This window comes from Leuciscus leuciscus, assembly GCF_965113295.1.
Source record: "Leuciscus leuciscus genome assembly, chromosome: 3".
Taxonomy (NCBI): domain Eukaryota; kingdom Metazoa; phylum Chordata; class Actinopteri; order Cypriniformes; family Leuciscidae; genus Leuciscus; species Leuciscus leuciscus.
The window spans coordinates 701,872-718,793 of record NC_138727.1 but is presented as its reverse complement, the minus strand read 5'-3'; the positions used below and the strand labels follow the sequence as shown (position 1 = coordinate 718,793).

The following is a 16,922-nucleotide window of genomic DNA, read 5'->3' as shown; positions in this document are numbered from 1 at the left end:
CATCATAAAAGTGCATCTGTCCATCATAAAAGTGCATCTATCCGTCATAAAAGTGCATCTATCCGTCATAAAAGTGCATCTGTCCGTCATAAAAGTGCATCTATCATCATAAAAGTGCATCTGTCCATCATAAAAGTGCATAGATCTATCCGTCATAAAAGTGCATCTGTCCGTCATAAAAGTGCATCTATCATCATAAAAGTGCATCATAAAAGTGCATCTGTCCATCATAAAAGTGCATCTGTCCATCATAAAAGTGCATCTGTCCATCATAAAAGTGCATCTATCCATCATAAAGTGCATCTGTCCATCATAAAAGTGCATCTGTCCATCATAAAAGTGCATCTATCCATCATAAAAGTGCATCTGTCCATCATAAAAGTGCATCTATCCGTCATAAAGTGCATCTATCCATCATAAAAGTGCATCTATCCATCATAAAAGTGCATCTATCCATCATAAAAGTGCATCTGTCCATCATAAAAGTGCATCTATCCATCATAAAAGTGCATCTGTCCATCATAAAAGTGCATCTGTCCATCATAAAAGTGCATCTATCCGTCATAAAAGTGCATCTATCCGTCATAAAAGTGCATCTATCCATCATAAAAGTGCATCTCTCCATCATAAAAGTGCATCTGTCCATCATAAAAGTGCATCTATCCATGATAAAAGTGCATCTATCCATCATAAAAGTGCATCTATCCGTCATTAAAGTGCATCTATCCATCATAAAAGTGCATCTATCCATCATAAAAGTGCATCTATCCATCATAAAAGTGCATCTATCCATCATGTGCATCTGTCCATCATAAAAGTGCATCTATCCATGATAAAAGTGCATCTATCCGTCATAAAAGTGCATCTATCCATCATAAAAGTGCATCTATCCATCATAAAAGTGCATCTCTCCATCATAAAAGTGCATCTATCCATCATAAAAGTGCATCTCTCCATCATAAAAGTGCATCTGTCCATCATAAAAGTGCATCTATCCATGATAAAAGTGCATCTATCCGTCATAAAAGTGCATCTATCCATCATAAAAGTGCATCTATCCATGATAAAAGTGAATCTATCCGTCATAAAAGTGCATCTCTCCATCATAAAAGTGCATCTGTCCATCATAAAAGTGCATATGTCCATGATAAAAGTGAATCTATCCGTCATAAAAGTGCATCTATCCATCAAAAGTGCATCTGTCCATCATAAAAGTGCATCTATCCATCATAAAAGTGCATCTGTCCATCACAAAAGTGCATCTATCCATCATAAAAGTGCATCTCTCCATCATAAAAGTGTATCTATACATGATAAAAGTGCATCTATCCGTCATAAAAGTGCATCTATCCATCATTAAAGTGCATCTCTCCATCATAAAAGTGCATCTGTCCATCATAAAAGTGCATCTATCCGTCATAAAAGTGCATCTGTCCATCATAAAAGTGCATCTATCCGTCATAAAAGTGCATCTATCCGTCATAAAAGTGCATCTCTCCATCATAAAAGTGCATCTGTCCATCATAAAAGTGCATCTATCCGTCATAAAAGTGCATCTATCCATCATTAAAGTGCATCTCTCCATCATAAAAGTGCATCTGTCCATCATAAAAGTGCATCTATCCATGATAAAAGTGAATCTATCCGTCATAAAAGTGCATCTATCCATCATAAAAGTGCATCTATCCATGATAAAAGTGAATCTATCCGTCATAAAAGTGCATCTATCCATCATAAAAGTGCATCTATCCATGATAAAAGTGAATCTATCCGTCATAAAAGTGCATCTCTCCATCATAAAAGTGCATCTGTCCATCATAAAAGTGCATCTATCCATGATAAAAGTGAATCTATCCGTCATAAAAGTGCATCTATCCATCAAAAGTTCATCTGTCCATCATAAAAGTGCATCTATCCATCATAAAAGTGCATCTGTCCATCACAAAAGTACATCTATCCATCATAAAAGTGCATCTCTCCATCATAAAAGTGCATCTATACATGATAAAAGTGCATCTATCCGTCATAAAAGTGCATCTATCCATCATTAAAGTGCATCTCTCCATCATAAAAGTGCATCTGTCCATCATAAAAGTGCATCTATCCATGATAAAAGTGAATCTATCCGTCATAAAAGTGCATCTATCCATCATAAAAGTGCATCTATCCATCAAAAGTGCATCTGTCCATCATAAAAGTGCATCTATCCATCATAAAAGTGCATCTGTCCATCATAAAAGTGCATCTATCCATGATAAAAGTGAATCTATCCGTCATAAAAGTGCATCTATCCATCATAAAAGTGCATCTATCCATCAAAAGTGCATCTGTCCATCATAAAAGTGCATCTGTCCATCACAAAAGTGCATCTATCCATCATAAAAGTGCATCTCTCCATCATAAAAGTGCATCTATACATGATAAAAGTGCATCTATCCATCATAAAAGTGCATCTATCCTAGGGCTGGGTATCGATTCAGATGTTACAATTCGATTCGATTTCGATTCGCAAGCTCTAATTCGATTCGATTTCGATTCTCGATTCGAATTTCGATTCGATTTTTCCAATTTCGATTCTAAATTAATTTCGATTCGACTCACTCAATGAATATTAAATACAAATCCTATATTTATTAAAAAAAGAAAAAGAAAAGAAAAAAAAGTGAACAAGTTTTCAAGTGTTTAATTAATAAAAAGAAATTAAGAGCTACAAACCTGTATATTAAACTCTTTTTATTTTAGGTACACTTGGGTACATTAAAACAGAACCCAACTCTATATTTCAAATGCATACAATGAATAGACAGGATTTTGATGCAAGATGAAAAATTGATGCTGAAAATTGGACAAGTCAGAACAGTCGCATGTCTTGATCAAACAGGTTAACAATCCTCACATAAACCAACATATAAAAACGTTGCATATAATATAATATGTGCCCTTCCTGTCTAACAGCTAGGCCATACAGAAATTGAATAAAATGATCAAACAGTCTGTGTTGCATTAATTATAAATTATATATTGACTAATCAAAGTTACAAAAGTTCTTTATTCAAGAGCAGTGAGTGTTTTTCTCTGTTCTCTTTGATTAACTTAAATGACAGAGATAATTAGTGGCTACAGTGTACTGTCCCTTTAAGACCAGCCGCTGTTGACAGAGACGCGGAACTCACACGCGGACTCATTCTCTCACGAGGCACAACTCTTCACGTTCGTCATAAGACTGCTCTTATGTTATAAAGATACTCGACAAAAATACATTTTGGCATAATTGTGTGTGTTCTTCGTTCAAGCGCAAAGATAATTCTATTCTGTGCTGTCTTGTGCGCACGCACGATATCATCGCAAGTTTTTCTGTCACAGTCACGACAGCATTTTGGCAGCATTTTGGTCATATAGCCTAATTGCGTATAGGCTTGTCATCATAGCGATTGCGATATGATTAAACGTGCAGCACTAATTGAGGTTATTTTATGATTTAGATAAAACTACCATAAAATCTCACAGCATTAGCTATAAAATTGAGTTTGCAAGCCTATGAACAGTGGAGGAAAACTAATACATAAAGATGGAAAAAAATCGATTCTTGGCGTTTGAGAATCGATTTTGAATCGACCACATTTTAAAAAACGATTAATCGAACAATCGATTTTTTTGCCCAGCCCTAATCTATCCGTCATAAAAGTGCATCTATCCATCATTAAAGTGCATCTCTCCATCATAAAAGTGCATCTGTCCATCATAAAAGTGCATCTATCCATCATAAAAGTGCATCTGTCCATCATAAAAGTGCATCTATCCATGATAAAAGTGAATCTATCCGTCATAAAAGTGCATCTATCCATCATAAAAGTGCATCTATCCATCAAAAGTGCATCTATCCATCAAAAGTGCATCTGTCCATCATAAAAGTGCATCTATCCATCAAAAGTGCATCTGTCCATCATAAAAGTGCATCTATCCATCATAAAAGTGCATCTGTCCATCATAAAAGTGCATCTATCCATGATAAAAGTGAATCTATCCGTCATAAAAGTGCATCTATCCATCATAAAAGTGCATCTATCCATCAAAAGTGCATCTGTCCATCATAAAAGTGCATCTGTCCATCATAAAAGTGCATCTGTCCATCACAAAAGTGCATCTATCCATGATAAAAGTGAATCTATCCGTCATAAAAGTGCATCTATCCATCATAAAAGTGCATCTATCCATCAAAAGTGCATCTCTCCATCATAAAAGTGCATCTGTCCATCATAAAAGTGCATCTGTCCATCACAAAAGTGCATCTATACATCATAAAAGTGCATCTCTCCATCATAAAAGTGCTTGACAGGGCTCCAGGGGTCTCTGAAGTGAAACATTGCGTTTGTGTAAGAAAAATATCCATATTTAAAACTTTATCAAATAAAATAACTAGGTTCCGGCAGACATTTATGCTTGTTTTTGCCCGATTGCAGAAACTTACAGTTTTATAACTAATATATTGTGCCAGGAAGTGACGATTCTATTCTCCTGAACACGTGAGATGGAAACGGTCACAAGTGTTTTATACCATGTTCCAATTAAATTCTCACCTTTGGATGGAAGCAGAGCTAATGATACTCAAATAACACTGATCAATATTCACTAAATGTATTCACTAAATGAATATTACTCTAAAACATGACAGAAGAGCCATTAGATATGAAACTCAAGCACTCACCTGACATATGAACTCTACAGACTGGTGAAGGTGTGTCACTAACTAGACAAACAACCCTGACGTGTGTTTACCGGAGCACACCTAAATCCTGCAGAGATACGGCTCATGTTCGTCAGCATTTCATCCCTGAATCAGTGTGGAATTAAACACACACACACAGAGTTCACCTCATCAGAGAATATTAATGACATGTTGATGATGGAATGTGGCATAACAGGGTGGACTTCTCACACACTGACACGTGGATATTTTGATGTATATGTTTTCTGTTGGGAAATGAATGAGAGGCTTACTTTATAATATGTACTTTATTATACTCTTTCAAGTTTATACATATAGCAGCACATTGTTTAAAGGCTCGTGCGATGAAGGTTTCAGCGTACGCACTAACGCACGATAGAGTTTTGTCGCCTGTCGCTTTAAACGCTCGAGCTCTTTAAAGCAGGATGGATTCTGATTGGCTGTCAACAGTGGGAAATGCAGGAGTGGGAGGAGCTTCTGCCAAAAGTAATTAATACTTTTTTTTACAGTCTATGATAAAATCCTACGATGTTATTTTTCTAAAACTTGTTATGCAAGTATCGTTGAGATACTTTTATAGTCTTTATTCATATTTTGAATTAGTTTTTATGTTTAGATTTTCCACATTTGTATTCGTTTTTTTTTTAAATATGTCTATATAGTTTTTTTTATTATTAATTGATCCTAATTAATAAATTGTCTTATTCTTAATTTCAGTTTTAAACTGAGGAAATATTGCCTTGGCAACTAACTGAAATAAAATACGTTTAGGTTTTAGTGTAGATTATTTCAGTGACTTTTTTTCAGGTCAAGAACATGTTTTTTATGGGTTTAGTTTTAGCAAACTATAATAATAATAATAATAATAATAACCCTGGTAATTCTGGGGACAGACAGAAAACATTTTTTTTTTAATTAAGACTTTTATTTTCCCTGATTTTTTTTTTTTTGCGATAATATTTCATTTACTTTTTAAATTAAATATTTAATCCACGTTCTAATAAGTGTAATATGAGATGATACACATTATCAAGGGACACATGTTGCTGATGTTTAAAAGCAATTAATTAAATTACTGATCAATGTCAACTGACTTTGACTTAACGTGACTATAAATAATATTCAGAATTATGCGGGTGATCTGATCTGTCCATCAAACGCGTAATTGTTACAATTATTATAATGATTATTTATTCAGGTAACCTTGACGGTTGTCAGTCATCCACTTCAAGTACATTTTCTACATGGCGTTCTGCAAGATAACATCAACGCTAATAAACAGAAGGAGAGAAGAGACTCATACCTGGTGACTGTGATGCAGTTCAGTGCAAGAACTCGTCAGTAAACGGAGGAAACAATCGCGCTCTTGTGACGCCACATGCTGCGCGCGCACCTCACCGGACAGCAGCGGCGCGCGGCTCGCGCACGGACACCCGGTGACGGTGACGGTGAGATCCGCGCTCGCTCGGTTCCCGGAACAGGTAAACGACTTACCGGAGAGACAGAGAGAGAGTAGAGCAGCTCATACTAGACTACACTTCACCGAGAGTTCGCGGAAGATTGACGAACATTTTTTATTTAAAACATTTATTTGTTTTTCAGCGATGTTTCATGTCAGTAGCGCTGAAAACAGAACTGAATCACAACAGCGCGTGGAATTCTGGGGAATGTAGTTTTCCTTCCGCACCGCGCATGACAAAAATAAGACCATTTCCGCCACATAAGGAAAAAAAAATGCTCTGCTAAATCTTAATTTGACACAAAAAGTCGAAAATAAGAGATAAAGTTAAAATTATTACATTCTAAATCAACATTATGATATGCTATGTCATAATCATAAGGTACAATTGGAAACTATGAAGTCAAAATAATTTTATTGTTATAATTTCGACTTTTAATATCATAATTGTTACCTTTTAAGTTATAAATGATTTACAAAAGCACGATTTTCCCTTAGGCTATATGGCGTAAATTTGCTTCTATAGAAATGCAGCTGACTAGAATTATCAGAGTCAGTCACTGACTAGATATAGAAAACTTACAGGTTTAGCTGTATGACTTTTCCACATATGTTTACTTACTAATATCAAACTTTTGTAATTACAAATAATCCACAATTAAAGGGATAGTTCACTTTGAAATTAATTTTTGGTATGTTTTAGCTTACCTCAAGGGCATCCAAGATGTAGGTGTCTTTTTTTCCGCAGTAGTTTCAATTTTGATATTTTTAGGTCAAACCGTTCTTGTCTGTCAGTCATATAATGCAGGTCTATGGTCATTATCTCAAAACACAAGCACAGAGTCCAAATTAAAACAATTCCCCGTCGTCCAAATTAAACAATTCCCCATCGTAAGTACACATTGATGGCCTAAGACACGAAACGAGCGGTTTGTGTGAGAAAACGAACAGTATTTATATCGTTTTTACCACTTATACACAGCCATGTCCGAGTGATCTGATCTGACGTGTGCGCAGACTGGTGCATAGATATATACACACTAGATGTCGCCTTGTCTACGGCAGTTCATTGGAACGAATGTCTTTAAGGCGACATCTAGTGTATATATCTATGCACCAGTCTGCGCACACGTCAGATCAGATCACTCAGACATGGCTGTGTATAAGAGGTAAAAACGATATAAATACTGTTCGTTTTCTCACACAAACCGCTCGTTTCGTGTCTTAGGCCATCAATGTGTACTTACGATGGGGAATTGTTTAATTTGGACGACGGGGAATTGTTTTAATTTGGACTCTGTGCTTGTGTTTTGAGATAATGACCATAGACCTGCATTATATGACTGACAGACAAGAACGGTTTGACCTAAAAATATCAAAATTGAAACTACTGCGGAAAAAAAGACACCTACATCTTGGATGCCCTTGAGGTAAGCTAAAACATACCAAAAATTAATTTCAAAGTGAACTATCCCTTTAATAACTTCTAAATGCTTACTAACATCAATACCGTGTTTGTGCAAGGTTAGACATTCTGCAAACCATTTAAGTAGTTCAGATAACTTGAATTTGAGCAGCGCAGGTGTAAAAACTACATTTCCCAGAGTTCCCCCGAGCGCCAGCTGGTGTCCGCGCATGCGCACAGGGAGCTCGGCTGGAGATGAAGATGGTAGGTGAGCGCGCAGGGGGCAGTGTTTTTGTGTTTATCTGTAATGTTTGATGACTGCTAACACTGGACGCTCGTTCTGCGCTGATTCTCACGCTGTTCCCGCGCGTCAGTTGTTTATGAGGGAAACGGAGGGTGTTTTGCGAGATCCGAATCAAAGCGGGTCACCGGAACCGATCGCCCTTCTGCACGCGGTTCCGACACTCACACTGAGCTCTTCATAAACTCAAAACTACACGTACCATGGTAATGCACTGTTAATATCACGGTGATATATGAATGTGGTAATACTATGGTATTATAGCACTGTACCATGGTATCACCACTGATTTATGATAACGGTTGGATTCACGTTTAGTTCAGGCGATTCGTACATACAATTTTTAGTGTTTGAACAATCATTATTGCAAGTATATGTGATGTCAGTTTAACCTTTATCGAAATAAGTTAAATAATAGGTTAAATACGGTAATTCTGACTTTTTATCTCACTATTCCTACTTATTTCAAGCAATTATAAGAAAATGTATATCTCTGTCCGAAATCGCGTACTGAGTAACGGTAGGTAACGGTAAAGTAACGTTAATACATTTTAATTTGAACTTCGCGACCGTTAAAAAGCACGTTCGCGGTATTTTTTGTTTAATTCAGTACAAAAAATGTATAATACAGAATAAGGAACTCGAACATGTCGGCATACATAAAAGAAGGGAAAAATTACAATTTACATAATTGTTCGGGATGTTTTCAAAGATTAATATGGGTAATATGAATTAAACTTACTGTCACGTGACCTACCAGCGTCAGGTGCGTCACTTCAGTGTCATTCACAAATCCTCTCCCGTGAGCTCATGGGATAGGAATGATTTTAACCTGGTAACTGGTAATCTGGCATAAATGTATGGTGAATGTTTGTCTCGCTGTCGAGTCATCCTGAAATTCCACACGCTGGTGATGGACTTGACTGACTAGCTCTGTTTACTGTAAACGTTTCTGTTTCCTGTGAGAACGGTGTGTGTTAGCGGCCCCTAAGTTAATAACTAATGATCTTTACAACGGAAGTTAATCAAAACTAACTTTATCTGGACAATAACTTTATTCTAGATCTGCTGTAAAGCCTAAACAATCTCTGTTACTGTAATCTCCTGTTATCACTGTAAAACTGCTGTGAAACCGTGTATATTGTTAAAGCGCTGTATAAATGAAGGCTACGTGACTAGCTGTAGCTAACGGTGTTGTTGCTCCTCCAGCATAAACTGAAGAGCACCCAGAAGGAGAAGATCCGCCAGGTCATGTCCTTCACCCGGGCCGCAGAGAGAACCGCTCTGTTCTGCCTGACCCACAATGACTGGAGACGAGACACGACCTCGAGCAACCACTTCCAGAACCACCGAGAGCCCATGGACCGCAAGAAGCTGGACCAGCTCTATAACCGCTACAAAGGTGAGCCGCCGTGTGTGTGTGTGTTTGTGTGTGTTCCTTCATTTGTGCTGGTGCTGCTGCTTCTTGTGTGCAGATCCTCACGACGAGAACAAGATCGGACTCGAGGGAATCCAGCAGTTCTGCGACGACCTGGTTCTGGATCCCGCTAGCGTCGGCGTGCTAATCGTAGCGTGGAAGTTCAGAGCGGCGACGCAGTGCGAGTTCAGTCGCGAAGAGTTCCTGGACGGCATGTCGGATCTGGGGTGAGACGGCTCAGCTTTATCCGTACACTAACAAGCATTACATCTTTATTGCGCAATTCTGACTTTATTTCTTGCAATTGCGAGATAAAGATGCGCAGGGTTTCGTACAACGTGCTGAATTAGACTTTTTGACCATCAGAATCATCTTGTTTCCACTCCAAATATCAAACGTTTCTTAAATCAAGATGCATTTACTAAAGTAGTAATGATGGGAAGACATTAAGTCTTTTTTTCTGGGGAAATAAATAAAAATTAAGTGAGTTTTTGCCTTAAACGAGCAAAATTATGTGCCAATGGAGTCAGAAAAATAATCTTCTTTCTGTTTGAATTAACATTATTTTTCTGACTCCATTGGCAGATAATTTTGCTTTTTTTTTTTTTTTAAGCATCAACTCGATTAATTTTTATTAATTCCCCCGGGAAAAAAGGACATAATATCTTATGTAAATCTAGTAAATGCATCTTGATTTTAGAATTTTTTTATATTTGGACTGGAAACAAGACAAAAATACTAAGTAAGAAAAGCATTGTTTGCAGTGCATAAACAAACAAGTATAACTGCATCTTTTTATCTCGCAATTCTGACTTTATTTCTTGCAATTGCGAGTTTGTTTCAAGAATCGCGAGGAAAAAACCTGCACAAGGTGCTTGAATTTGACTTTTTGAAATTGAAGACCTGGAAAAGCCATATTTATAAAAAGGTGAATTATTGAAAGACAATATATATGAGATCAGTGTTTAATTTTTCGAACCGTTTATACATAAATAACCGTTCCTCATGGCTGTGAGCCTGATAGTGTATAAAAAAATCTCAGCTCTCAGATTCTGTCAATTTTATTATGAAATTCAAACAATATTGGCGCTTGTAAATGTGACGTGACCGATCCCTAGCGGCACGTGAACAGATCATCTCTACTAACTAATAGTAAATAAACACGAACACTGTTGAAAGATACAGTACAACTTACCGAAATGTATATTCCTCATACATGACATCGATCAATCTGTGTTTTTCATCCGCGGAAAGGGGTCAATAAAACAGCTGGAGAACAATTATGTCACATCACATTTACCTCAGGAAAGCCATTTAATGACCATAATATGAGCTAGCAGTTGGCTAGAAAAATAGAGCTATAGAGCAGCTATTCCCAAACTGTGGTCCGCGGACCACTAGTGGTCCGTGAGGGTACTGCAGGTGGTCCGTGGAAAGGCAAAATAAAATATAAAATATTTTTTTTACCTTAATTTTACCAGGAAATTCCCATAAAAAAAAATTAAAGAATAATATGTAGACCTATATTGATATAAGATTTTAATTAAATTGTCAAGTTATTGTGTGATTACTAAAATAGCCTAGTGGTGTTCGGCCTTGACATTCAAGTTCAGTGCCGTTAGAACCACAACATTGGTTCGGTGGATAGCAACAGGTTCTCTGAAGAGAAAAGGGCAGAGGCAAATATGTTCTCATTATCACATCACACGCATAGCCTTTAATGGTGCGTTCACACCGGACGAAATTTCGCTTCAAACTTTTGTTTTTACGCGCGTCAATTTCGCTCTCGACGCGCAAATTGATACAAAGTGGTCAAGCGTATCACTAGACGCGGCAGGCGCGAATTTGACATATGATCCCTTTTTGAATTTGACGCGCTATTCGCGTCCGGTGTGAACGCACGGTTAGGCATAGGCAGTAACGAAATGTTTATAAATAGAATGAATAAGGCCTGTTATTATTTTAATTTCCAGTTAGTTTCTTGATCTCGCGTTTCTGAAATGTTTTCCAGATGTGCTGTTAAGTGGACAAACTCAAGCCTAGGTACTTTTGGAGGACTTGTAAAACTAAAACTCTGAAGATTAATAATCCCCTAAAATCGCCAAAGGTTTTGAAATGTTAACTATATTCCAGTGTTCTGTATAGATTTCATACTCCATTGCTATGGAAATAAGCCTGTTGTTCAAATGAACCTGATTATGCCCTCGGGCGCTTGAGTAAATAAATAAATTAAATATGTGGCAGCCGTTGTGTGCAGTAGACATGTGCCGGTATTCGGTAATGCGATAAATCGCGGTAATGAATATGCACGATATTGTTATCGCGGGCACTTCAAAATACCGTGAAAAATAATAGATCCGAATTTAGATTTTTAGAACGCGCATTATAGCTTATTTTCCATCAACCGCTTAAACAAATACTGCCTATGCTGCGCGAAACACGTGCGCACTCTGATGTAAACAATCGCCACGTGTATAAGCATGCGGCCGGTGCGCACTTCTAGTCTAATGTAAACAGTCCTCACATGGAGAAGCAGCATGGCGGAAGGAGGAACGCCGCCGCCTACAGTCTATGGCCGCCGCCGATCTATCCGGATCATCCCGCTTCTAAAAGCAGAGCTGCCAACTCGACGCATTCAGCGCGAGACTCCTCACACGCTCACGCCACACATCCGTTTTCTCACGCAGAGAAAAATCGCGGAGCAAAGAGGACACGAAGACCGTCAAACAAGACAGAGCAGGTTACTTTTGATATGAAACAGGAGAACAATTGTGTCACAGAACGTTACATTTAAACTATTTAATGACCAGCAGCATGTTAGATGACTAAAACATAAAGAGGAGTATTTTGCTGAATATGTGCACTGCACTTTTTTACATATTTATTATATTTTTACTTGTGTCATTACATAATTGTTATTATAATGAAAACCACATTATATTTGATTTAATTAGTTATTTGTAACCTTTAATAATACCAGCTGATAGGGCTCTATATGGTTACATAGCATTATGTGAGATATTTTTTTTCATGAGAAAAAAATAACATGTGGGCTATCTACTGTAGCCTTCCTAATATTTATCCAAAATAAGTCAATATTGAATCAAGATTTAAATCAAATCCCAAGTATTGAATTGAAATCGTTAAATTTGTGTTAAGCAATACAAACAGTAGGCTAGCCTACCAGTCATTGTACCATGTAATCATTGTAACATGATGTTGTCACTAAACTTAATAAAATTCAGTTTAGTTACCAAATGTTTTGACAATCACAATTACACCTTGTGATGCAAGTTTTATTTAATTTTTTACATCCCCCCCCCAAATCCATCTGTTTCTCATGTGCAATTAAAATATCGTGATAATACCGTATACCGTGATAAAAGATCACTCAATTAATCGCAGCATGAAAATGTGATACCGGCACATGCCTAGTGTGCAGTAAACTTTCTTTTAACAAGCCTGTTGTACTGATGTGATGACAAATGATAGTTTTAGAGCTAGTAAGCCTATTTAGAGGTGCAGATTAATTCAGGTAGGACTCTGTGTAGACATATTTTATTATGTGTATTATGAGGTGGTCCGCGAAAATTCTTGATTACAAATAGTGGTCCACACACACAAAAAGTTTGAAAACCCCTGCTATAGAGAGTATTTTGCTAAATATGTGTACTATATTACTTATTATATTTTTACTTGACATATATTGTATTTTACTTTTACTAAAGTTGTTATTATAATAAAAAAAAACCATTATATTTTAGTCTATTTTTAACTTTAAATAATACTACCAGCTGATAGGGCTCTATGTTTACAGCATAGGTGAGTTGTTGTTGTTTTCTTGAGAAAAATTAACGCCTATCTTGTGTACCTAATATTTATCCAAATGAGTGAATATTAAATCAAATCACAAGAATTTAATTTAATTGAAATCGTGAAATTTGTGTCAAGCAATAATAAAAAAACCTAGCTTACCATAAATTGTACCATGTAAACATTAACATATTGTCACTAAACCTAATCAAATTTTGTAAAATTAACTCAAATGTTTTGACAATCACAATACACTTATGACAATAACCCCCCATCCCCCCATAAATCTCACTCCAAGCTAAACTCAAAAGTTGGCAGCTATGAAAAAGTGCATTGAAAAGTGCAAAATTGATGATAACAATAGATGTAATTTTGTTATTTTATTTTTGTTAGGCCTATATAAAAAAAGAATGAGGCAAATTACAAACAACTGACAAATATGAAAATATTATTTAATACTAATTAAATAAACCATGTTTTCCAGGTACAGTAGGTTTATTTAACATTTACATTTATTTAACATCTTTTGTTGTTTGATTAACATTAATGACACAGACAGATATTTAAGGCTGCTGTCACTTTAAGACCGAATGCTTGGATCTACCGGTCATACAGTATACTGACACACACACACATATATATATGATCCAGCTTTCATTCTTCAGGTCAGTCATATATACACGGGTTAAAAAATCAGTTTGATTGAGGAAAGCGATGTCTTAGTCGTAGTATCCTTTCAGTGTTTCGTATGATTTCCCATGACTGCCAGCGCCGGTCAGTGGATCTAACTCTTGCGGATGCTAACTCTTGCGGATGCTAACTCTTGCGGATGCTAACTCTTGCGGATGCTAACTCTTGCGGATGCTAACTCTTGCGGATGCTAACTCTTACAGTGCTTGTTTGTCTAGATGTGACAGTCCAGAGAAGTTGAAGAGTCTATTACCCAGACTAGAGCAGGAGCTGAAGGATTCTGGGAAGTTCAGAGACTTCTATCAGTTCACGTTTACCTTCGCCAAGAGCCCGGGTCAGAAGGCTTTAGGTGAGCGATCGCTGTAGTGAACACCTGTGTTGTGATGACCCATGACCCCGGTGTGTGCAGTGACCCATGATCCTCTCTGTCTCAGATCTGGAGATGGCCGTGGCCTACTGGAACCTCGTTCTCACCGGACGCTTCAAGTTTCTCCACCTCTGGAACACTTTCCTCCTGGTACGGCACTGCTTTACACGACTATAATCAATATATGATCAATCAGAGGAAGTGAAGAAACACAAGGGTCTACTTGTCGGTGATATTGTATGTGTTTCTGCTGAGTCGATGACGTTCGTGTGTGTGTTTGTTGTGTCTGTAAAGGAGCATCATAAAAAGCCCATCTCTAAAGACACGTGGAATCTGTTGCTGGACTTCGGGAACGTGATCGCTGATGACATGTCGAACTACGACGAGGAGGGTGAGACTGAGACTCATCAACTCAAACACACTCAAACTGATGGAAACTTGTTTTTTTTTCTGCCATGGAATAAAAAAGGTGGACTTTTTATCTCACAATTGCCAGTTTATAACTTTTTTTTTATTCCATGGTGGAAACAAGCTTCCGTAAAAACTGGATATTCAAAGACATGGTTGATTTTATCAGCAGGGATGTGATTGGATGATGAAACGTCTCTCTATATTTTATATACTTTTTATAATAATAAGCACTTATGAATTGTTCACAGTAACAGGAATTTAAAGGGTTAATTTTGATTGCATGTCCATGAGTGCGTTTACATGCACGTTCTCACACCGATTGTGCTTAATAAGCCAACAATGCATGTGATTGGGTAAAACTGTGACCCGTTTTCCTTCATCGGAGAAGCAAGCGCGCTCTTTTATAGTATTGGTTATTTCAGGGTTCGTACAAGTGCTCAAAGTACTCGAATTTGACGTTTTGAAATGTAAGTCCTGGAAAACTCTTGAAAACAGACATTTTTATGAAAAGGTACTTAAAGACAATATATGAAGAGTTCAGATGCAAAAGCCTCTTAGTGCCATCTGAAATTTTCTTCTAGAATGATCACTTTTATAAAGCTTGTATATTTAAGTTAAGTAATTTCACTTAAATGACAATTAATAGGTAATTTGCATTGCCATTTAAGTGTAATTATTGAACTTAAATATACAAGCTTGATAAAAATGATCATTCTAGAAGAAAATTTAATTTAATTTCTCAGAGGCTTTTGCATCTGAACTCTTCATATGTGAATTTACTTTAGTGTTACATTTTTTCGATAATACACAATATTTTCGTGCAGAATTAACGCTGCAGCCCGTCTGATAAAGATATAAAGACATTTTGCATGACTATGAGTGTGATATTGCTCATATAAATATCCTAGTATATGATACAGCTTTCATTCTTCAGGTCAATCATATATTCATGAGATATTAAATCAGTTTCAATAAGGAAAGCGATATCTTTGTCATAGTATCCTTTCATTGGTTAAAGTTATCAGTCATTGCATGTGCTGCACTTTATTAGTACCATTTTGTTTTATTAGTTTATTTTTATGTACATATTTACCCTTTTTAGAAGTTGGAAGATAATAAAGATATTGTTTGATAAGTGTGCATGTAAACATGTTCGTGTTCGACTGCTGAATTAACGCTGAGTGTTTTGATTTCAGGTGCGTGGCCGGTGCTCATCGATGACTTCGTGGAGTTCGCCCGGCCGATCGTGACGTCAGAGAATCACCTGACTCTATAATGAGCGCTTACAGGGAGGCCGAGCCTCTCACACTGACTCTTTTACAACGAAAGGATTTAAATATATATATATATATCTCTTTAACCGCAGAGAGAGCTTTTACACTGCACCTGGAGTCTGCACTCATACAGGAGTGTGTTTTCCCATCAGGCAACAGCACATCCCATGATGCACCACATATAGGTGCATGTCTGCTGGTGCTTGTTTCCACCACAGAATACTAAAATAGGCAATTGCGGTATTTGTTACTTTTTTATCACACAATTTCGTGCAACTCTGGCTTATTTTTCTTTTCTGACTTTTTTCTCACAATTGCGAGTTTATTACAATTCAGACTTTTTTTGGAATTGCGAATTTATTAATTCGCAATTCCCCCAAAAAATTACATTTATTACAATTCAGGCCTTTTTGGAATTGCGAGTTTATTTTGTGCAATTCTGACTTTTTTCCCCAATTGCAAGTTTATTGCAATTTTGACTTTTCGTAACAATTCTGACTTTTTTTGGAATTGCAAATTTATTTTGTGCAATTCTGAGAAGAAAAAAGCAGTCAGAATTGTGAGATAAAAAGTCGCAATTATGTTTTTTTTATTCCATGGCAGAAACAAGCTTCCATAACTCAGCTGTGCAGAACTTGAGTAAGAGGAAAATGAGCTCATTTAGTCACGTGACGTCGACGGTCAAATGTGTTTTTTGAGATTTATTTAGTTGTGAGTTCTGTCAGAATATCTGAGGAGAGCATGATCGCTCGATCGCTGGTGAACTTCATGATCATTCAATATTCTCAAGAGTTTCTGAGAGAATAAAGTCACAGATGCTGAGAAATCACTCGAACAAACTCTGATAAGATCCTGTTCCTTCACATTGTTTGATTTGTTTACAAACGTCTGTGAGATTAAATCAGCGAACAAACACCTCAGTGTTCGTCTGGACGAGTTTCTATGCTGTCAAGTTTTTAACAGTTTTTGTTTCCTCAGCTCTGTGTGTGTGTGTGTGTGTGACACTCAGTTCATCTCATCACTGTTTCTCTGCATGTAAATAAAGATTATTTAACAAAA

General features: G+C 36.8%; 2 protein-coding genes across 7 annotated transcripts in view; one reads left to right on the top strand and one right to left on the bottom strand.

Annotated features, from left to right (window-relative positions):
- The window catches only part of tmco3 (transmembrane and coiled-coil domains 3), a 22,413-nt gene extending 16,245 nt beyond the window's left edge, over positions 1 to 6,168 (bottom strand). The window contains 2 exon segments of the mRNA XM_082163808.1: positions 4,706 to 4,831; positions 6,030 to 6,168. Of these exon segments, the coding sequence (XP_082019934.1) occupies positions 4,706 to 4,712 (7 nt within the window). The 5' untranslated portion in view covers positions 4,713 to 4,831; positions 6,030 to 6,168.
- Positions 6,074 to 16,922, top strand: dcun1d2b (DCN1, defective in cullin neddylation 1, domain containing 2b). Of its 6 annotated transcripts, none has more exons than XM_082163944.1 (7): positions 6,075 to 6,207; positions 9,101 to 9,293; positions 9,367 to 9,535; positions 14,030 to 14,160; positions 14,246 to 14,328; positions 14,473 to 14,569; positions 15,786 to 16,922. In XM_082163944.1, the coding sequence occupies exons 2-7, from the start codon at positions 9,143 to 9,145 to the stop codon at positions 15,863 to 15,865; spliced, it is 711 nt and encodes a 236-aa protein (XP_082020070.1). In that variant the 5' UTR covers positions 6,075 to 6,207; positions 9,101 to 9,142; the 3' UTR covers positions 15,866 to 16,922. The 6 variants fall into 6 exon arrangements, with proteins under 6 accessions (XP_082020068.1, XP_082020070.1, XP_082020066.1 ...); XM_082163940.1 differs by lacking the exon at positions 6,075 to 6,207 and adding an exon at positions 7,661 to 7,854; XM_082163945.1 differs by lacking the exon at positions 6,075 to 6,207 and adding an exon at positions 7,663 to 7,858.

Coding starts and splice junctions, on each gene's coding strand:
- dcun1d2b (XM_082163940.1), top strand. Junction 14,161..14,245: donor CCCGGGTCAGAAGGCTTTAG/GTGAGCGATCGC, acceptor TCTCTGTCTCAG/ATCTGGAGATGGCCGTGGCC. Junction 14,570..15,785: donor GTCGAACTACGACGAGGAGG/GTGAGACTGAGA, acceptor TTTTGATTTCAG/GTGCGTGGCCGGTGCTCATC.